General features: G+C 47.0%; 1 protein-coding gene across 1 annotated transcript in view; it reads left to right on the top strand.

Moving 5' to 3' along the window:
- The first annotated feature begins 5,743 nt into the window (after nucleotides 1-5,743).
- skila (SKI-like proto-oncogene a) overlaps nucleotides 5,744-22,662 on the top strand; it is a 42,382-nt gene continuing 25,463 nt past the window's right edge. The window contains exons 1-2 of the mRNA XM_080777337.1: nucleotides 5,744-5,832; nucleotides 7,936-9,221. Coding sequence (XP_080633463.1) covers nucleotides 8,049-9,221 — 1,173 coding nt within the window. The 5' untranslated portion in view covers nucleotides 5,744-5,832; nucleotides 7,936-8,048. The remainder of the gene's footprint in view (nucleotides 5,833-7,935; nucleotides 9,222-22,662) is intronic.

The following is a 22,662-nucleotide window of genomic DNA, read 5'->3' as shown; positions in this document are numbered from 1 at the left end:
TGGAATAAACAAAGGGGTAGTAGCCCACCCATAGTGGGGAGTGCTGACCACAGGAGACAAACTTGGGGAAAAAGCTCGTCTCGATGCAATTTTTTTTTTTTATTAGATTACCAATGTTTCGGCAACAAAATGCCTTCTTCAGGGTATGGTGTTGGAATGAATTCACTCGTAATTGAGTTACTTCAAAAATGTATTTAACAGTTCTTACAGTAAATCTATGTAAGTATAGGATGGTGCATTTCAGCTAAGAAAGTGAATCTTCTGTTTTCTTGAGAATGTTTGTTTTGCAAAGCAGAGGTCTATTTTTATTCAATATATTTCCTCTGCACCCAGTCTACTCGTACAAAACGAATCAATTATGTGCCGTTAGTGCTGTAACCATGCAACTAAACTTTTGTTGATGGCTAGGGTTGGGGTCGATAGCTGGTTCCATTTTGTAACTGGTTCCAAATAGTAGTCACGTTATTTTAATTTGATGCTCCCTGCCTCCCTCTAAACATTTCTGTCAGTTCACATAGCCCGCCTGCAATGTGCTGGTTTTGTGCACCTTTCGCTACTGCTGCTATAAAACATTAGTTGGAAAATCAGTTATTTTTGGTGTGTGGATATAGGCTATGGCTAAGTGTAAATTAGGATTGAGTCATTAAGTCTGAGCTTTACCGGTGTAACTGCTTGTGTCTAATGTGGTCATGTGATTCGGGCGGCCTTTTAGAAGGCACTCGACACCCCCCCGCCCCCACCCCCCGAGGTGAAAAGGTCACCGACACCACAGCTCTCCCCTCTGCCCTCACACAGCGCTCGGCATTGAGAGGTGAAAGAAAGGGGCCATGGAAATGATGATGTGTCAAAAATAATATAACGGATTGATTTGTGCGCGGCAATACAATGCCGGGTAGAAAACCATTGTGCACGGCTTATTTCACATCCTGCTCCTCTAATCCATTGTATATTGTCTCAATTGAGAAAGATTTTGTGGAAAATTACCCCCCCTTGTATGACGGCGAGAGACAAATTCAGCACTGCCGCAACGAAGGACGAGGATGAATGTCTGTGCCCAGTTCTGTATTCCCAAGATGCTGTGTTTGACATTGCTCTGGTGAACCCCTCTGCCAGAGTATAGGGGCTCGCCTCCCCAGGCAACGTGGCTCCTTGTCACCCTGTGGAAGACACGGGGAAAGTCTAACCTTGTATAATTAATGGTGTAAAACGGAAAGGGGGGATTTGGAAAAACATCCTGTTTTAATTGCTCTCATCTGTTGGATGTTTTATCCTGTCCCTGAAGGGATTCTTCAAGCAATAGGAGAGTCACACTCGGTGCTAAATGCAGCCCTTTAGTAAAACACACTGCACCTCCAAGGTATGTGCCGTACTACAACAGGGGAACTGTCTGCATGTTATGCTTTCTGGAGCATTTGTCTCCATATGTCTGAGGTAATCAGTGTGTAGGAGACAGTGACATAGGTTGATCAACAAGAGCCATTGGCACACTAATGACAAATTGAAGATAATGATACAGTAGTGTTTTTACTTTAATCACACATTTGCGTTATCGCAAATGCTATTGCCATTCGCTTCAGTAGTTGACACTCAGAGTTGACTGGTATAGCCACTTCAGTCCGTCATACACACCTGCATACATATCCTTGAGCTGACTCATGAGGACAAAGGATTGCTCACTTTAGCAATTGGATTTGGAATAATTATACCGGTATTTGAACATTCACTGAATATACCGTATAATTAGTGTCATTAGGTTAGTCAGTCAGCTACCAGAGATACCTCTGGATAAGTGTCCATCAAATGGCATGCTATACTATATAGCTCAACAGATTAGATTTGTGTCATCCTTATGGCGTGAAATCTACATGTGCACTTGTGTGTGTGTGTGTGTGTGTGTGTGTGTGTGTGTGTGTGTGTGTGTGACCCTCAGCCCGATCTATACTTAATCAGAGCACAGATTCAGCATTAGAAGAGCACTGCCACAACCAGCACCATTTTGCGCATCTGACCACCAAACAGCAAGGGACACATTTCAATATCCCAACATCAACTTTCGAGCGAGGATGTATGACAATGATTGTGAGGTGTGGGTCCCCGGGGCCCACTTAGTGCTAAGTCCAATAACACTTGAGATGGAGCCTAAGCTAATAGAGAGGTCTATCAATGTGCTAGTCCGTTGTATTCTGTCTGTGAATCCCTTCTCCCCTGCCACTAACCATAGCGCCCCGTCCTGCCGCTTTGTGTTTTCCCCCTTAATGAACAATCAGCGGCGGTCATGTTATTGCACATATGAGATTCATTTACTCCCTGCAGCACGCAGAGTGATGTTATTACAGGAAAATCAATGTCCCTCCTGTTGTTCTCTGGAGCTGGACAGGGTGTACGCCGCATCTGCTCTCATAATACTACTGCTGACCTTGCTGTCAGGGAGCGTGGCAGGCCAGGGTATAGTGGCAACGGTTGAAACGTTTGGCAGTGTTGTTTATCAAAGCTTTATCAAACCATCTCTGTTCTCTTGTAGACCTGTGACATCAGACTGTGAGACAGACTGTGAGACAGACAGACAGACAGACAGACAGACAGACAGACAGACAGACAGACGGCTAGGACAGGGCTTACTGTGTTCCCTTTCAGGGCTAAAAAAAGAAAGGAAAAACAGCCCCTTGCAGCCAGCACAGACTGTGCAGACAGAGCATGATAACCTTTAGATGAAAGATCCCAGTTAAGAACAGACTACAATGTGTTTAAACCTCCTATTATGTTTGTGGTCAATTTGACCTCATTCAATGTTTAACATAAATAAATGGTTAATCTATATAAAATAATTACTTTTCCTAATGTGATGTTTACTACTGGTTAACCCATTCTGAACGGGGAACCCATTTTGGTGTTAGCATCATGTTATGCTTTAGCTATTTAAAAATAGCAGATCTACAAGCTCATAGCGCGCCACCGAGTGGCGCGCTACGAGCCTGTAGGTCTGCTATTTTTGAAAAATCGAAGAACGACTGACATTTTTAGAATCTGATCTCAGGTCAGAATGGGTTAATCAGACCAGTGTGTGTCCAGTGGAAACCTCGTATGAATCTGATCTCAGGTCAGAATGGGTTAACATGAAAGTCCCATGATGATAGCTTTCAATGCCTATTGGTGTTGTTTGGTGTTAGTTGTATAAAAGATTGTTTTGGTTGCTGTGGATTCTTGGGTTTACTATGCTATGTTATCATCTTCAAAAAACATACCTGTGCTGTAAGACCTAGAACTATGCATTCATGATTTATGGCATTTTTGTCAAATGGGCCCTTCCTACAAACTTTTAAAGCAAATCATATATAGCTAATTTAAATTAATATGATAAATCTGATAAACACATATTGATCACACGATTAGTTTTCCACAGACAGACAAACCCCCAAGGTCATTGGCAAAAACATAATTTATAGTTAAATCAGTGAGATTTGACTCTGATGGTGGGTTGGTTAAAGGACTATTTATGTAGTCAACAAAGAAAAACAAAGCACCTGAATGTTGGTAACAATTAAAACAAGAATTGATTACATTATTAATTACCAGCCGCTGCCTTAGGCCTGACTCACACGGTCACAACAGATTGATGTATAGCTGATGCATGAGACTTGTTTACTGATGCAAGCTCGCAATGCATTTCCAATGGGAGTGGCATGGTTTGACACAACATTTTTGTTGTATGAGGGTAGATATTAGATAAGTATAGAGGTAAGTACAACCCCGGGACAACGCTCCACACGTCCCAAACTCTTCTCCCTTCTGGCTCCAAAATTATCGAATGCACTTCCCATTACAATCAGAACTGCAGCCTCACTCCCAATCTTCCGCCGTATAGTCTGAAAAACCCACCTCTTCAGACTCCATCATGGCCCGTAGCACTTGCCCTAGCCCCTTAGATAAGCACTTTATGTAGACTTAGATAGCATTTTAGGAGTTAAACTATAATATAGTTTAACTCCTTGAACACCTTAGCAGAATCCCCTGACCCCCCTAAAATGCTATCTAAGTGAACATATTATGTTCACTTGTATTTTGAGTTGACGAAAGGAATTATTTTAGGTTAGTTATTAAATTGTTATAAAAGGTGTGTGTGTGTGTGTGTGTGTGTGTGTGTGTGTGTGTGTGTGTGTGTGTGTGTGATTGCGCGTGGTGTGTGCGTGCGTGCACACGTGCGTGTTTGTGTGTGTGCGTGGTGCGTGTGTGCCCGCGTGCGTGTGCGCCCGCGTGCGTGTGCACGTGAACTAACATAAATTTCTTAATAATGGTTCATAATAATGGATTTTGTCCTTCACACAGTATAGATGACATTAATTCCATCAGTGAAAGCAGAATGGTCTAGCTGACCTCTTGACCTTATTCAGACGTGGGCCCATAAAGAGGGGTGGGGGAGGGGAAGGGGACTCTCCAGGGACAGACAGACATGCCGCAACAACCCCCATACTAACCCTTAACATGTTTGTCTGCCTTTTATCCTCAAACGACCTCTCTCCCTCTCTATCTCACTCTCTTTTTTTCCCTTTACAATCTGACACAACAATCCCGAAAGGATGGCGCAACCCTTTGCCATGCGTGCTTTGTGCCAGCAGATGCCAACTGAGGCTGTGTCAATAACACGTGCTTCCGACCAACAACAGAGCAGACTGATAGTGACAAAGCAGCTTAATGTAGCCAGTATCAACCCCCCCCCCCCCCTCCCATCTGATTCATTCAATAAAACTATGTTGTCAGAGTTGTCTGTCAAAATTATTATTTAAAAGTGTGGCGGTGGGCCTGGGCCGTGACTCAGCGGTCCAGGCACCTTGGCAGTAGTCCGAGTCTGGCAGTGTGCCGCGGGTTCGACTCCCGATCCCGACGGCCTTTACTGGATGTCACTCCCCCATCTCTCTCCCCCATTTCCTGTCAGCCTACTGTCTGTCCCTCTATAAAAAAATATTGAGAAAGCCGCAAAAAATAAACATTAAAAAAACAAATACATAAAAGTGTGGTGGTGGGGGATGGGGTGCCTCGGGACAATCTGATACTGAGAGGGTGTGGGGGGGGGGGGGGGCTGTAATGACGGTATATAATAATCATCACACCCCCTGTGAGAACAACTAGCACCTTGTGAAAGGGAAAGGCCAACAATACACAACTACAGGGAGAAGAAAATATATGTAAACAATAAATACACGTAAGCTATTATACACCGGTATATATATACACACACACACACACACACACACACACACACACACACACACACACACACACACAATCAATCTTAAATTGTTTTTATTATGTATTTATTTGTAGGCCTACATCTTTAAATGTTCTGATGAATTGAAAATGGAGGTCCCTGATGTAAACAAGTCTTGGTGCCTGTAGGCCTGCTATCCATTCTACAAACTGTAAATAACATTTTCACTCAATCAATCGATGTTTTAACACTTGCTTTGGCAATGTAAAACGGTGTTTTTTCACCCCAATAAAAGCTCCTTAGTTTGAATTGAACCGTGTAGTCAAGTGTATGGTCTTCTTCTTATACTTTCTTTTGCTCTCCTGCTAAAACCCAGACAGACAGACAGACAGACAGACAGTCAGACCAGCCTCCCCCCCGCATGACGTCTCCGTCAGCAGCAGAGCAGCCCCGTGCCTCCAGGGCAGTGACGTCACGCGGAGGAGCGGAGCGGGGCTGGCCGCAGCACGCAGCGCTCCACTCAGCCACTCAGTACCGTAGCAGAGCCTGGCCGGACTACACTGTATACAGCACGGCGGTCGGCGGAGGAGCGGAGCCACACACACACACATACACACCCGTGTTTACAGGCAAGTGTTTACTGGCGACAGAGACATGATTTTTCTCTCCGTTTGTTTTCAATGGACGTTGGTGGTGGTCGTAAAGTAATGGTAGAATATAACAGAATACGCTTGGTTTTGAGGGGGGGTTTAAAATGCCGCAGAGTGAGAGAGAGGGGGGACAGCGGCGGTAGAGAAACACACACGCGCGCTGTAGTGTATGTAAATCTCATGTATGGTCGGTCCGTCGCGCGAGGGTGTCGCTCGCTTAAAAAAAAAGGGAAAATAAAATAATATACATATATGCTAAACATTTTTATTGCGAGCGACACGGTCGTCCCATTGGCTGTCAGGTTATGGTTATTATTAGCTGTACGTGCTGCTCGTTGTAGCCATGAAGGCTAGCTAATGTTACTACTAACTGGTGGTGGTGGTGTATTCAGCGGAAAAAAACGACGAGACATTTCTCCCATAATGTGGGTTACAGTCAGACAGTCAGTGGGAAAACCTACGCCTTCGTCCCCCTCACCTCACACACAGCGAGCACGTAGCCCAGTGCGCGTCCGTGGTTTCCTTCTGTCTGATATGGTACTATCATCTTAGTGTGGAACCAAACGCTTATTGATTGGAAATGTTGAATGTTTTCACTCTCCAAACGGAATCAAGTGTGAAGAGGGGAGGCCGGGGTATGTAATGTATGTACAGGAGCCGAGCCGTCTCTATGTGATTGTGAGTGACATGTATTGGTTAATACGAGGCAAAAAACAAAGCTATAAACGCCCAGAGGATTTACTTGTAACGACGTGTGTGTGTGTGTGTGTGTGTGTGAGACAGTGTGTGTGTTATGACCAGAGCCAGACTGTAGACAGTGAATGTCATTATCAGTGGTGTGTCTGCATACCGCTGCCGTCGTGGCTGGCTGGCCGGGGGAGGCTGAAGTACAGTTCACCCGGGTGGGGGGGGGGGGGGGGTGTTCCTGGTGTCCTTGGGAGACGATCATCCCATCTCAACTCCATAATGTTACCGTCCGTTTCTTTCAACATATATGTGGTGTTGTAGGAAACTGTAGTGTTTTGGTGGAACATATGTGGTTTGGTTAGAGAGGTTGAGCTTCACGTACTGACTGGGGGTCCCCTGCATTGGTGGTGTTCGTCATATACAATATACGAGATGAATTGCTATTTTTGTTTGCTATTTTTGCATGCATCGGATTCTGTTGTGGGGAAACTTGCTGTATTAACATCCAGTTAGCTAAACTGACCACATGATTTTCTAGAGTCGTTTTATATGCTGCCTGAATACATTTGAGCATGATCAGAAATACAACAAATATCATCGCATCAGTCTCAAATAGCGTAGGCCTACTTGATCAGAGCTACATTATGGTAACCTCAAAGTAACTAATAATATCCCTTCGATCTGCAATTTATTTTTAAATGGTGGTGTCATATTGCAGTAGTAGCCATCCATCATCTACATGCTATTCCTGTTAACATTCACGACTGAAAGTGTAGCCTAATAACGCACTACAAATGCCTCATTCCACACTACTGGGTGGAGGTAATGACTGAATCAAGCAAAGAACTGAACGCTGTTGGTCCTTTTTATTGTTTTAAATGGGGGAGAGCAGACACAGACAGTAGACGGCACAGTGGGAAGGTGCTTTATTTTTAATTTATAGACTATACTATAGTTCACAGTGTAATGGTAAAATGGCTCTGTATCAGTGGATTTACCAACTGGTTTCACCACCTGTTAAAATTAGCACTCTGTCTTCAGTGTCTTGGAAATTTTGTTTCACTGCAGTTGGTGACAACTTGGATGCAAATTCAACTGGGGTTCAATTACAAGGACTGAAAGGGCTTGTGTTTGTGTGAAGTATGGTAATGGCCTTTTGGCTTAGTGGTCCATGTAAGTAGTCATTGACCTCTTAAACCCCCGACCACCAGTAGCCATAAAACATTTTAAATCCTTATGGGTATTTCATGCCCCACAACATTTGTTGATGATATAATTTCCTGTATTCTCTCTGTGTAGAGAGCATATCAATTACATATAGTTAGAATGAAGTCTTGGTGCTTTTGTCTTGCTCTACATTTGTTCTAAATAACTCCCCTTCTCTTCTTGCTGTAGGAAATAGACCAAAACACTGAGACCTTCAATCAGCATCATGCACGTGTCTGCGTACCAGAAGATTTGTATCATTTGAAACAAAATAAGGAGCAAAGACAGACTCGGAGGGATATATGAGGAGCTCAGCCAAACTGACAGACGGAACGACAGAACCCCAGTGCCCAGACATGGCCAGCACTCAGACCAGTTTGAAAACGCCTTTCAAAGACTTGACCTCATTCAAGGGCAACATGAAACGACTTTACCGGGAGCGCCTGGAGGACACTCCCATAAAGAAGCGCGCGATGGCCGAGATGAACCTTAAGCGTCGCAGCATGGAGTCCCTGCCCCGCACCCCCAAGGTGAAGAGGGAGCAGATGGAAGAGCGCGAGTCCGAAGCTGACCTGGAGGGCCGCGCCGAACTGCACTTGGCCGGCTCGGCCAAAGCTCTGGACCTGAGCCCGGGCCTGAAACATACGCTCGCCCAGTTTACCCTCAGCAGCCAGAGCTCCCTGGGAGGCCCGGCCGCCTTCTCGGCACGCGCAGGACACGAGGCATCCCCTGTCAATGGCATGGCTCCCCTGTCTTCCCCTCCGGTGCTGGGAGGTGGACCGCTGCTGGTGCCCTGCGACAGCTCCACTGAGCTGACCCACTCCCTGCTGGAGGGAGAGTCCATATCGTGCTTTGCTGTTGGCGGGGAGAAGCGCCTCTGTCTGCCCCAGGTGCTCAACTCTGTGCTGCGGGACTTTTCGCTGCAGCAGATCAACGCCGTGTGCGACGAGCTCTACGTCTACTGTTCGCGCTGCGACGGCGAGCAGCTGCACATCCTCAAGGTGCTGGGGATCCTGCCTTTCAACGCGCCCTCCTGTGGCCTCATCACCCTGACGGACGCCCAGCGGCTGTGCAACGCGCTGCTGCGCCCCGGGGCCGTCCTGCCTGCCGACTCCAGCGGTAAGCTGCCCCCTCAGGGCCTGCTCAAGGAGAGCGAGGCCAGCTTCCAGGTCGAGCACCAGTGTCTGGGAAAGTGCCAGGGTCTCTTTGTCCGCCAGTTCTACACCCAGCCCGAGGCGCCCTGCATCCAGTGCGTGGAGTGCCAGTTGCTGTTTTCGCCGCAGAAGTTCGTCATGCACTCGCACAAATCGCCCGACAAGAGGACCTGCCACTGGGGCTTTGACTCGGCCAAATGGCCGTGCTACCTGCAGCTGGCCAGGAAGTATCAGGAAACGCCCGAGGAACCCCAACTCAAACAGCTCTTAGACGAGGTCAAGGAGAAGTTCCACTACCAGCTCAAGAGGTCACTAGACAAAGTAAGTCCATCCCTAACTAACAAATTAAACCAGACAGGTTTGTCTTGGTAACGTGTGTCTTGGTTTTTGCTGTCAAGGTCGATGTTAGTTGTCTGCGGTGAAAGGAGCCAATGTGAGCTGTGGTCGTTCTGTTTGGGTTTGCTCTGAAACTTTCCATGTTGGCTGTTGTACTTGGTTCTCCCCACTTCCTTTCTGTAATGATCCAGCCCCATGTTCTCTGTGTCCTGCAGCTGTGACTAGACGCGATCAGTGCTGGTGTTTTCTTAAACCAGCACTGACCCAGTATGTGTGAGTGAGGCTTGGGAGTTGGGACAGGTGGTGACATTATGCGTGGCCCGATCTGATCTTATGAGGCCAGGCCAACTGGCTGCAGGCAGAGGGGAAGTGCATCATTTGTTCCCTTAGGTCACCTAGGGGTCGCTTGGAATGTAATTGAACAAAAGGGCCATTTCACTCCTTTTAACTGGGGGTTATTACTTGCCAATCAGTCGGCCTACTGTCGGTCTACGTGAGCGCTTTTAAAACTAATCATTGCCAATGATTACTTTTAAAAGACCTCACACTGGCACACTTTAAGATGAAGGTCACTACTTTTTTGAATGTTTATATAATAACTGGAATTGTTTTCCCCCATATCCGGCCCCTTCGTCCGCATGTATACCTACCTATCACAGACAGGCCGATGACTCAATTACCCTGCTAGCAGTTTGTGTCACATGCCAGAAGTCTATGGAGTGTGGGTGGGCCTGTTCCTGGCTTTAAAATTTCTTTCATTATTTTTGGAGGACAAAAAAGCAGTGGTACCAACGAGCCTATTCTAAAAGTCAGCGGTCAGTAGGGGGTAAAAAAAAGCTCTAGATTGTTTCTATGCCATTGACGGGCATATGTCTCATGACCTCCCCCTGACCACAGTGGACTCTGGCTGTTCTTTGTTGTTTTTGTTGTATTTTGTCACAGGAAGGGGTTGGCTTGCATTTTTTTGTTTTTTTCGTTTGATGTGGTTTGACTTGTTACAGTAGGAGACATTGGAACACTGACAGATTTTTTGTTGTTGTGTCAATTCAAGCAATCCAGAAAGCGTTTTTGTTTTGTTTGTTTAATGCCTGGCTTTTGACTTTGACAGTATAGAAACAAGACCATATAGAGGGAAAAGAAAATCCTTAAAGTATGGAAACAGGTGCACCATCCTGAAAAGGTTAATGTATCCTTATCTTGAAGGAGGGAATGCTGAACACACTACCTCTATCACAGTATTTTCCACCATACGTTTCTCTTTTAAAAGGGATTGAACTGGAAGTGAACCCCACCGCAAAACCCTGATTCACAGAGCTTAGTGGGGGCAGCACTGCGACAGGCAGCGGGTTAAGCCACCACCACAGTGTGTGTGCGTGCGTGTATGTGTGTGCCGAGCAGACATGCAGGAGATGAGAGTGTGTATTTATAGTGTGTGCAGGTATGAGAGTGTAGCGCACACGCTACTGTAATCCAGCGCCGCTCCCATTCTATTCAGTTATGTCTATGCGAGCCATGGGAGAAGCTCTCGGTCTCTCTCTCTCTCTCCCTCTCCCTCCTTCTCCCACAGCGTCGTGTGAGTGTGCCGGAAATGCCGTCTGCTGTCTCGTCTAGCGCCCCAACAGCATTCCTCAGCCCCCCCCCCCCCCCCCCCCTGTTTCTTGGCTAGAGGTTTAGTTTGTCTTAAGATTTAACCACTATCAACGTGGTGTGTGTGTGTCCCTATGGCCATGTCGTTATCGTCTTATCGCATTTCTTTCCACAAGGCGTCTCATCATGTTGTATTTTGTTAGAATACTAGAGATTTCTACACTAGTGTTACTGTATAGTATTGAACCTGGATTTACATTTGTGAACATACTTACAGGGAAATACATACACCCTCATACACCTACTAGGCCTGAAGTATAGGCCTGTTTGACAAGTCCCTTGCGGTGTGTGTGCGTGCGCGCAGTGCCGCCATCACTATGCAATAAGCTGGTAACTGGAGGCAAGTATGACGCATCTTTGTCTCTATGTCTCACACCTCGCCAGTCTCTCTGGAGCCTCTGTCTGTCTGACTGTCTCACCACAGCTTTCAGGTGTCGTCGACGTCTGCCACTGGGGGATTTTTCTATTGGGTTTCTTTTACTTTTTCTTTAACCCATTTTGACCTGAGATCAGATTTGAAAAATGTCTTCCACATCCTGACAGTTTTCTGAAAAAGCTATGTTTCGTTCTTCAGTCGTTCTTCGATTTAAAAAAAAAGTTCATAGCGCGCCACTCAGTGGCTTGTAGATCTGCTATTTTTCAACACCAAAAGGATTTGTCTCTTTTCTTTTTTGGGTTGACCGCCGTTATTATTGCCTCGTTTTTTTCTCGTTTCTCTATTCTTCTCTGTGGGCAGGGCCTGATCGGCAACGGTGTTTTGTTTAGTGATTGTGGAAGTGAAATATTTTTTACGCAATCACACAGACAGTAAACCCAGTTATGGTTTTAGTGGTGTACTCACTGTACTGTACAGACACTTTGAAACACACGCAGACAGATACGCAATCACATTATGGCCATAAGTTCCTGGAAAGCCACTTGCTTGCGTGACTGCAGGAAGCAGGTGACTTTTTGGTGCTGGAAGAGGAACCTCTTCCAGAGCGGATGCACAAGCGTGTGAAAGGCCAGCAGCCATGCAGGGAACAAGGTGACCTAGCCAGTACTGTTGGCCCAACGCTCAGGACACGGAGCTTCTCTTCCAAATTCCCACCCCTCTCTGTACCGTGTGCGCGCGCGTTCGAATGGAAAAACAACGTGTGTTTATGTACACGGGGACAGTGCGTGTGTGTGTGTGTGTTTTGGGCTAGCAGGAAGTGAAGCAGACGGACATGTCTCTCACCCTGAACATCCTCCAGACTCGTATCGTCTAGGGGCGGCTCTCCCACTGCGCTATGCCAGAGTGACTCACAGTTTCCACATCCCAGTGGATGTTAGTGAAAGGCCAGCCAGGCAGCCAGGGGGCTCTTAGAACAACCACCACCACCCCACACATACCTTCAGAGAGAGAGAGAGAGAGAGAGAGAGAGATGGCCTGGCATGTTGGTTTAACCCCGACTCCAGACCCTCTACCCCAACGGGCCCTTATTTACACACAGTGTCAATGTGCACATTGACGGCTAGTTCAAGGTTTTCTTTTTTCCAGAGAGAGAGAGAGTGCGGGGGGTTGGGGTTGGGGTTGGGGGGGGGGGGGGGCACACAAGGCCAGGAGACATGGAACAAGACTTGCCTTTTCTTGCGCCCTCCCTCTCTCCCAAACTTCTACCAGTAATGGCATCCTGTTGGGAGTGTTTGGTGTGAGAAGCAGCAGCAGGGCAGTTCAAACCCCATTTTACCCTCGTGTATATAGGAAAGAAAAACCTGCCCTTTGTGCCTTCAGGTACAGTTTATACCTAACCGGCCGCTCCCTGCAGTGTAAACAAAGTTCACAGGAAAGATGCCGCCACTGGACCAGCGCAAGCAAACAGCTTATCTCCGCAGAGTCACTGCATTATCCTAAAACACAATGAGTGCATTTGTCCTTCAGGGGAATGACGAGCGTCCACACGTTTCCTCAGACAAGATAGTGTGTCGTCATATCGGTCTGTTCTTTTTTTTTTCTTTCTTTCTTTCTTTCTTTCTTTCTTTTTAGATTAAAAGGGAAGAACTTCCCACTCGATGATCTGTTCCTCCCTTGTGAAATATCTGTCTAGCTGGAAGGACATTGTGTCTGTTTGGGCTACATGTTTACATGGCCTGTCATCAGACATGAGCTATGACATGGCTCTGTGTTGCAGCATATCTGGAGCACAACTCCCCAGGAGATAATTAAACTGACACGGTGGTTATTAAAAATGATGGGCATGTGGGCAATGTTATATATCTTCTGGAGATATGCCGTACTTAACATATCTTTTATACACTACGAAAAGAATGAACAAAGCAGTCTGAACTCTGAATATAGAGGCACTGGCAGTCTACCCATTGGGTTGGTATCTCAGATTCATGCACTTTTTCATGAAGGGTAAAACGCTGTAATCATCATGACAATATTATGTCCGTAATTTGCAAAACACTGTTCGATTTAAACTGCTAGCCGAGGAGCGCTGTTGGCATCATAGCTGCGTGCCCCATTGGGCCTCTGTCTGTGGGTCCGCCAGTGTCCTGTTTATAGCCTTGCCTCTTGGCCCAGAGTCAGCAGCGTCAGACAGAGAGAACAGCCTTCCTCTGTGTTGTCTCCTCTCCTCGGCCCGACGGAGACTGAGACAGTGGCTGCGGTGCAGACGTCAGACAGCTGCCTCTCGCCCGGCTTCCTCTTCTTCGCTATTTGGAAACCAGTGACTTCATTACCGCAGACCAGCACAGCTGCACTTCAGAAAGCCTGTTTCCTTGGCTGTCTGTTCTCATCTGTCTGTCTCCCTCCCTCTCTCTGTCTGTCTGTCAGTCTCTCTCTCTGCGTCTGTGGGTCTGTCGGCTAAGATATCTAATTGGGTTTTGGCAAGCTCTGCTTTTATTCACTACTCTGGCTCTCTCTCTCTCTCTCTCTCTCTCTGTCTCGCTTCTATTTCTTCTCATTTACTTCCCCTTTATCTCCTCGCCACTTCTCCCTTTCCTTCCTGCCCCCCCATCTCGTGGGGCGGGGGGACTCGTGGCGTAGTGTCCCCCTGCCCTCGGGGGTCGTCATGTCATTATTAACACACCCATACTCCACTCCTCGTCACTGTACCGCCTCATCGCCTCTTCCTCTCTCTCTCCTCTTCGGCCACAAAAAAGCCAGACCGATCTCGCAGCACGATAAAAAACCCACGTGTGTCCTCTCTCTTCTTCCGAGCAGACAATACGCCCCCGGGGGCCCCAATTAGCAGGACGGTAACAAAATAAGCAGGCCAAATGACCCGATAAGTCGATGGTTACATAAGCAAAGGACCACTTGTGTGCTACGTCTGCGAGTCGGACGCGGAGGAGAGATGGCAGGTATTGATTGAACGGCCCCCCCGACCTTGATGGATGCGGCGGGTCGTCTAGTGACACCGGGGGGGGGGGGGGGGGGGGTCTGGGGGATGATGGTGACGGAAAAGAAAGAGGAGAAGAGTGGAATGATGCGATTCAGTCACAAGGACACAACCAGCATTACATAAGGATGATGTGTCTGTGTTCGGAACTTACTTGTTGTCGGGCAGAAATCTCTTTTAATATCTCCATATTTTACATTTCTTTTTTTTGATAAATGAATGTCCTACTTAATTATAGCACACAAAAGTTTTGAGCTTGTAGATCTGCGATTTTTTACTTTAAATCCTGAAAAATTCTGGAATATATCCTGGATATATAGGCTTCCACCAACATCAACGATATGCACAATGCCCCCCGCCCACACACACACACACACACACACACACACACCCCTTTATTTGTGAATAAAATATTATAATTTTGATGAATCTGAATCTGGTAGAATATGTTAATACAGTATAACTAACCCGATTGCGGTGGTCGACCTCGGGATCGGGAATATCTGCCATTGGTCAGGCGCTTCCCAATCTGAGAACCCATTGAGGCTCTTCCAGACAGGAGAATTAGGACAGACAGACACAGACAGACAGACCGACAGATAGACAGACACACAGACAGACAGACACACACACAGACACTTGACTGTGAAAACACCGCTCCTCTCATGGGAGCAGAGGAAGGCACGTGAGAGAGAGGGGGAGAGTCGTCACGGCAGCAGCTCTCACTCTCTCTCACTCTCTCTGCCTTCAGCTTCTCTTCTCCCACCCTGAAAACGAGCAATGCCCACGTCTAGTGTGGGTAGTTATGGGGGCCTGGGCCTCTCTCTCTCTCTCTCACTCTCTCTCTCTCTCTCTCTCTCTCTCTCTCTCTCTCTCTCTCAGTGAGTGAAACACTAACTTCACAGCGTCTGGAACAGCCCTCCTGATCGTCCAATCACGTTCCTTCTGACTGCAGTTCTTCCCCTGGGGGTGCTTGCTTCAGTCCTCTCTCTCTCTCTCTGCCTCACCCCACACCGCTGTTTTGTGTGTGCTTTTCCAAAACCGCCCAAACAAACATTGAATCGCAATAAGAAAATCTGATCTGCGAATGCATGCTCAGAATAACCCCTGGGTCTATTATGTGTGTGTTCTTGAGCTGACATGCCCATGTAAACGGGAGACTAGCTGTGTGGAGACTGGGCCTCAGCCCCCCCCCCCCCCATGTCGTACATGGGCTAAAAGGGGGGGCCCCCCAGTGGGTGGGGCCAAGCCAAGGGGCCTCTGGGTTGTCTTCAGTTTTGAGTTTAGCGCCAGTTCCACAACGGACCTGCAGAACCATGTCTTTATTATGCCTCTCTCTCTCTCTCTCTCTCTCTCTCTCTCTCTCTCTCTCTCTCTTCTCTCTCTCTCTCTCTCTCTCTCTCTCTCTTCTCTCTCTCTCTCTCTCTCTCTCTCTCTCGTCGTCTGGCCTTTAAAGGAAACTTTGTCTTTTTAAAAATAATAATTTATTATTATTTAAATTCGATCATTTCCAGGCTCTGGGTTGGCAGGGAGGAGGTGGAGAATAGATAGTCCACGGCCGTGGGGACTGACATGAGCTCAGATAGGCTGGTCCAGATACAGCGTATAGCCTCTGCCACGTCTGCCAGGCAGCAGACACATAGACTAAACAAACCCTTCCTCACCCTCCCCGACCCGGACAAGCTGTTTGGGATGTCCTGCCGCAGTCCCTATTAACCCATTCTGACCTGAGATCAGATTCATACGAAGGTTTCCACTGGACACACACTGGTCTGATGAACCCATTCTGACCTGAGATCAGATTCTAAAAAAAAATGTCAGTCGTTCTTCGATTTTTCAAAATAGCAGACCTACAAGCTCGTAGCGCGCCACTCTGGTGGCGCGCTATGAGCTTGTAGGTCTGCTATTTTTCAATAGCTAAAGCACGACATGATGGGTTCCCGGTCAGAATGGGTTAAACACTGTCAAATCCTTGGCGTTCATTTATCCCATTGAGACTAGATTCTGCGAATGTCTTCTAAATGGTGACAGTTTTCTTAAAACCTCCCCCCATTTGAACATATGTGTTCGAGCTGTTTGTGCTTTTAGATCGGATATTTTTCCAACAGCTAAAGTTTCAAATATTGGTTAAAGTGGATAAATATACAGATTCGTCCTCATAGGTCTAATGGATTTAACTCTGGGGCAGGTATAAAAATATGGGTCCATTTATATTTATTTTTTTCAGTTGAGCACTTTCAAACTGCTGTCCTATTTTGGGCAAATTTATATATAAAAGACATTTTAAAAATGACGTGACACGTTGTGAGCTTCTATAGATCGTCTATTTCCCCCGCACTTGTGTACATTGTATAGACTATAGAACAAAGAATAAATCACGGCGTAATTAATTGAGGATTTCACCGCGTACACACACAGTCACAGTACACGCATACAGTGTAAACTAGTACATAGGCTACATTCATGCAGGCGTGGTGGTGGGTGTGAGTAGGAAGGAGAGGCGAGAGAGAGAGGAGGGGACCGACATAATGAGCTGCTATAGTTCAAACATGACTGCAAAGAAGGGAAAGGAAGCATGTCAGATGGTTACAACACGCTGGAGTTTTATTTATGTATTTTTGTACATGGAACGAGACCCAAGGAATAATGAGCAAGCCTTCGTATAATTAAACGGACAGACCGTGCTTGATGAGAAGATTAACCCATTCTGAACGGGAACCCATTTTGGTGTTAGCATCATGTTATGCTTTAGCTATTGAAAAATAGCAGACCTACAAGCTCACAGCGCGCTCACCGAGTGGCGCGCTACGAGCTTGTAGGTCTGCTATTTTTTTTTAAATCGAAGAGCGACTGACATTTTTAGAATCTGATCTCAGGTCAGAATGGGGTTATAATCAGACCAGTGTGTGTCCAGTGGGAAACCTCGTATGAATCTGATCTCAGGTCAGAATGGGTTAACTGTCCGCCGTCTCCTGGGAGACGGTCAGGGAAGGAGTGAGGGATGGATGGATGGATGGATGGAGGGAGGTGTGGGAGACAGGAAGAAGGAAGACAGGCTTGTACTGTAAGGGGCTGCCAGCCTGTGTGTGTGTGTGTGTGTGTGTGTGTGTGTGTGTGTGTGCGTCTGCTGTGTACAAGTAGGGGAGAAGAGTGCGCTTTGCATTTGAAAGGCTCCTCTGTGCCCCCTCTCCCAGTGGGAACGCTGATTAATGGAGATATAAATGGAGAGACCCAGAGAGAAGGCAGTGCTGCTTTCCATAGGCGCAGCGCCCATCATACACTACACAGCAGAGACACACACACACACACACACACACACACACACAAGGCTAACTTGCACAGACTCAAAGCCTGAGCATAAACAACACAAATGTACGTACGCACACACGCACACACACACACACACAACACACACACACACACACACACACACACACACACACACACACAGCACACACACACTCTTCCTCTCGCTCCCTCTCCCTCCCCACACAGCCCCAGTCTTCCAGACAAGCAGATAAACAGTGGATATCAAAGGCGTGTCACGCGTCCCGCCGGGGCCGCCACTCGGCACATCCACAACACATTAAGGACCCCGAGCTGCCCGCTCTCTGCTGATCCATTATGCATGATGCAAACATGGGGGTGTAGAAGAAGAAAGAAGAAGAAGGGGAAAAAAGAAACACAGGGCGCAATTAAAGGAATCCCCATCCCTCCACTTTGCCGCTAATTTTTTTTGCGTGTTTCGGTAACGCTCTGTCATTTCCATATGGAAGCCATTCTGCTTTTTCATGTTCTCTCTGTGTGTGTGTGTGTGTGTGGTGTGTGTGAGGCAGTGTGTGATGGGGGGGGGGGGTAAGGGGGGGGTTGCCAAATAGGCCATTATGTGCTTAATGGTGCAGAACAGCGTTGGCCGATACCAGAGCGCGGCGCTCTGTTCCGGCGGTTTTGGTGTAGGCTTCAGCCTACGCAGCAGATCAAAGTGGACAGCCAGCGCATGCAGCAGAACCATGGTTGGTTGAGCTAACTTATTATCTGCACCTCCAGCCATTCATGTTGTTGCGCAGCCTCACCTTTGCTCAAAGTAACATCAAACACCCGTAAAGCTGTTTTTTTTTTCTTCTCCTCTCCTTTCCGTTTTTTTTCCCCCCCACAATGTGCCGCTGTAGCCGCGGCCCCCTTATTCCTTGTAACTGCTTATCACAGCAGGGGGGGCCCCCTCACTGATGCTGCTAAAGGGGACCCAAGCCCTAAAAAGCCAAGGATCGGGGTAAACAGACTTTTTTGCTACGGCCATTGAAACGAGTGACATTTTCTGGTCCATGTCTTTCAATCCCTCCCTCCCCGCGCTACCACCACCACCATCCCCCCCTCCTCCTCCTCCCCCACCACCCTTCCCCTTGCCTCGCTGTGTGTTTATCTAATATCTATTCACTATTCCCACCCTCAGCGACAGCACGCATGGGGATGGCCTCTCTCTCTCTCCTTGGCCTTTCTCACAGGACACACAGACACACTAATATACCGGCGCGCACACACACACACACACACGTGTACGTCGTACAAACGCACCCAGGTGTATAAGCCTCCTCGGCTCTCAGGAGTCCCTCTGGGCTTCCGATACGTGCATCTTGTAGCCTTTAAATAGAAGCCTGTTATTCTGTGTCTACTTACTCTGCAGCACCCGTCCCCCACCACCCATACCGTCTCTGCTGTATGAGCTACTGTAGACTATCCCTTTTAGGTCGATGACCTGACAATAAATAACTTAGTATCCATCCTAAGTTATTTAATGTACACATTTGAGCTGCAGAAACACAGTAAAGGAGTTATTTCTGTGTCTGTGTATTAGTGCACAATCGAAAAAAAGATTCTTAGAAAAGATGTGATCTCATTTTTTAATTTGAGCAAGAATCGTGCAGCCAATCCAGTTCATTTTAGAGAGACTTCAAGAGAGGGTTTTAACCCTCTCTTCAAGCACTTTGATGTCTGTTTAAAAGCCACAGTATAGTTGGCTCCAGGTGCCACATGAAGTTCAGCAACAATTCAGCAAAAAGACGATAAATAGTTTCATCCCCATCTCAATTCTTTGTCGAGGACAAATTGAGATTCACATTTGAGCAAGAATCGTGCAGCACTAGTCTGTGTTTCAATGCAACTGCACATAAATTATAAACGAGTTGTCTGGTCCTTTTTGGTGTGTGTGTGTGTGTGCTTGATTCTTTCCATCCGCGTGACCGTTTCTCTTCTCATTCTACGGGCGTCTAGTCCTCTTGTCACGCAGAGAGTGTGTCTCTGGTGAACTCTATGGCGTTTGGTTTTGAAATGTGGAAATGATTTGTGCCGTTAGCCAACTCTCTGTGACTACCGCCACCGTCACTGCACAGTGCTAGACGCGTCCATGTCATCATCACTGTTGTCTCTCTTTTTTAACGATCCGTCTCAATTGCATCCTGACGCAACAACTCACAGATTACCAATTGCTTCCAGCCGCGCGCTGGGGATTTCTATTTACCTGCCGTCGACTTTAGTTCCAGCCACTTTAATTCTGATTGAGAATAGAAATAACAGTAGTTTAGTTTAGTTTAGTTCAGTTTATTTGCATGTATACATTGTAAAAAATGGTAAAATAAAGGAAAGACATGTTAAAAACTAAAAGGGCTTGTCGAGTGGCCTTCCTAAAAGCTACCAATTGAGCTTAAATTGCAAAAACTAAAATATGAATTATGATAGTAGGCCTAATGGAAATAATAGTAATGATAATGAAATTATAATGAAAATAATTGCGACCAAAGGTCGCAGATAACTATGAAACTTTGTAATAACATGGCTAGGATGTGTCGCCCCAAGCTTGTTAATAAAAACTACAGTGATTGTCTCTTGAAGGAACTGAGGCGAGTACGGTCTCTCATATGAGGCGGTAAGTTAACAGCAGTATGTGGCTGGTAAATCACAAGGACGGTTGCATAACTTTTTTGGGTCGACTCGACACGTCTGCCATCTTTACTGTCACCAAGTGGTATAGCTGGTGAACCAGACTGAGACATGACCCACATGAGTGTCTGTCTGAGTGGGCATACACAGCAGGACCATGAGATCCTGTGACTGTGACGGACTCAAACGCAGCCAGGCCAAGGAGACACACAAACACGCACTTAAGCGCCACAGGTCACTTCCTCTTGTCACCGCGCCAACCACTTCCTGCAATGTGAGTCACCGGTCTGCATCAGCGCTACGGTCACTGCATCTACGTGTGTGAGTGTGTGTGTGTGTGTGTGTGTGTGTGTGTGTGTGTGTGAATGCTTATCATTAAGGACAGCATGGAGCCGGGACGGGAGATTTATCACTGTGCTCGTCTCTCCAAATAGGCCCCTTTGATCTGAGCCCAGGTGTGTTTTGTTCAGTGTTCACTCAGTCTGACTCAGACCCATAATGCCTTTCTTTAAACCCGGCACCGCACTTTTGGAAAGCCGCCGAGCCCGCCGCAGACAAACTGACTGTTTAAATTTAACGACGCTGGCCCATCAGGCGCTGTCTCGTCACATCTTTGGTCATAGGCTTTTGGAATGACATTATAGCCAAGCCCAGATGTGTTTCTTTCTTCCTTCTTCTTTTTGGCACGGCATTTAGTGTTCAATCCTGTCTGCGCTTCAAATATCTTTATTACTAGCGCAAGCAGAGCTGCGATTGGCTGGGTATGTATGTCGGTGTATTCCACCAGCCAATCAGGGACCAAGAATAGTGATCAGCTGGGTATGTATATGCCAATGAGGGACCATTATGGGTTCTACAAGTGCAGCCTTCATATTAGCTGCTAATACACAATTTAGACAAGAATCAGTGTGTCTGTGTGTGTAGTGGTAGCAGCATACTGCCAACTCTCTGACAGCCTTCCTTTACTTAAGTCTGCTTAGCAACACTTGCCCTCTCACTCTCTCTTTCACTCTCCATCCCCTCTCTCTCTCTCTCTCTCTCTCCAAGCACTCCCAGTCTCCTCATCCACTCGAATAGCGAGCTACAAAGGTTCTGTTCTCTCACAGAGGAGCAAACCACCACGCATTGGCCTGTTCCGTCTGTGTGTTTAGTGGCGGTGGGTGGGTCTCTGAATGGGGACAATGAACCTGTGACCGACACAGTGTATACAGTTGAGGGAATTCTAATTCTAATCTAATTCACACAGCTCCCATATGTGGCTTTTAGATTTTTACTTCTTTCATTCCTACGCTGCGAGTATGACGTAAAGAGGCAAATGGCCACGGTGGGAATATGATCTCTTAAAGCAAATCGGCACTTTGGTAGATGGTTAGATTTTGTGAGTGTGTGTGTGTGTGGGTGGCAGTGGTTCAAGGGTAGAGTGGCCGGTAGAGCCGTGTCTGTGAGGTTCCCGGTTTGATCCCGGGCTCCCCCAGAGTTACTGTCGAAGTGTCCTTGAGCAAGACGCTGAAGCCCCAATTGCTCCCGATGTGCATGTTGGTGCCTTGCATGGTTTCCGCCGCCATCGGTGTATGAATGAATGTGTGTGTGAATGGATTAATGCACTATATAAATTGCGCATTTACCACACACACACACACACACACACACACACACACACACACACACACACCCAGGCCCAGATAAAAGCTCCACTGAAGAGGCACAGCCAGCCTCAGACAAGACATGGGCCTGCTGGCCTCAATTTCTAGTCTCCCCATCCTCCTGTGTGTGTGTGTGTGTGTGTGTGTGTGTGTGTGTGTGTGTGTGTGTGTGTGTGTGTGTGTGTGTGTGTGTGTGTGTGTGTGTGTGCGCGCGCGCACATGCGTGTTTGTGTGTGTGTGCGCCCACGTGCCACATTTGTTCGTTTACAAGAAATTGTGTCATCATCCCGACCCATTCTGGATCGTGATGGAATCGTGTCTGTGTGTGTGTGTGTGTGTGTGAGACTGTGTGTGTGTGTTGTGGCCTGATTATGACTCACAGAGGTGAGCTCTGACAGCTTTGGTAATTAACACAGCAGTGGAGGGAAGGGGCAGGAAAATGGAACACACACAACACGCACGCTCTCTCTCTCTCTCTCTCTCTCTCTCTCTCAACTAGATTACTGCTAGCTGCTAGCCAAGTTGCACAACGGGGCAGAAACCGTGTGATTGTCTGAGAATGTTTCTGTGCGTCCCAATTCTCTGATAATACAACACAATGATTTATTTTTAGTTAATGACGTGTCAATGCCTTTCAGGCCACACCCCCAGGTATACACAGTACACACTATTGGAGTGTGCCGTGTGTGTGTGTGTGTGTGTGTGTGTGTGTGTGTGTGTCAGGGCTTTGTGTGGTCTGCCCACTAGTCAGACAGATTGTCCATTCATGAGTTGCAGCCTTGTTACAACCTCGCTGTTGTAAATGGTGCAACCATAGACTGCTAGCTGGCTGCC

This window comes from Protomyctophum bolini (assembly GCF_963924005.1).
Source record: "Protomyctophum bolini genome assembly, chromosome: 12".
Taxonomy (NCBI): Eukaryota; Metazoa; Chordata; class Actinopteri; order Myctophiformes; family Myctophidae; genus Protomyctophum; species Protomyctophum bolini.
This window is presented reverse-complemented; position numbering and strand designations above follow the sequence as displayed.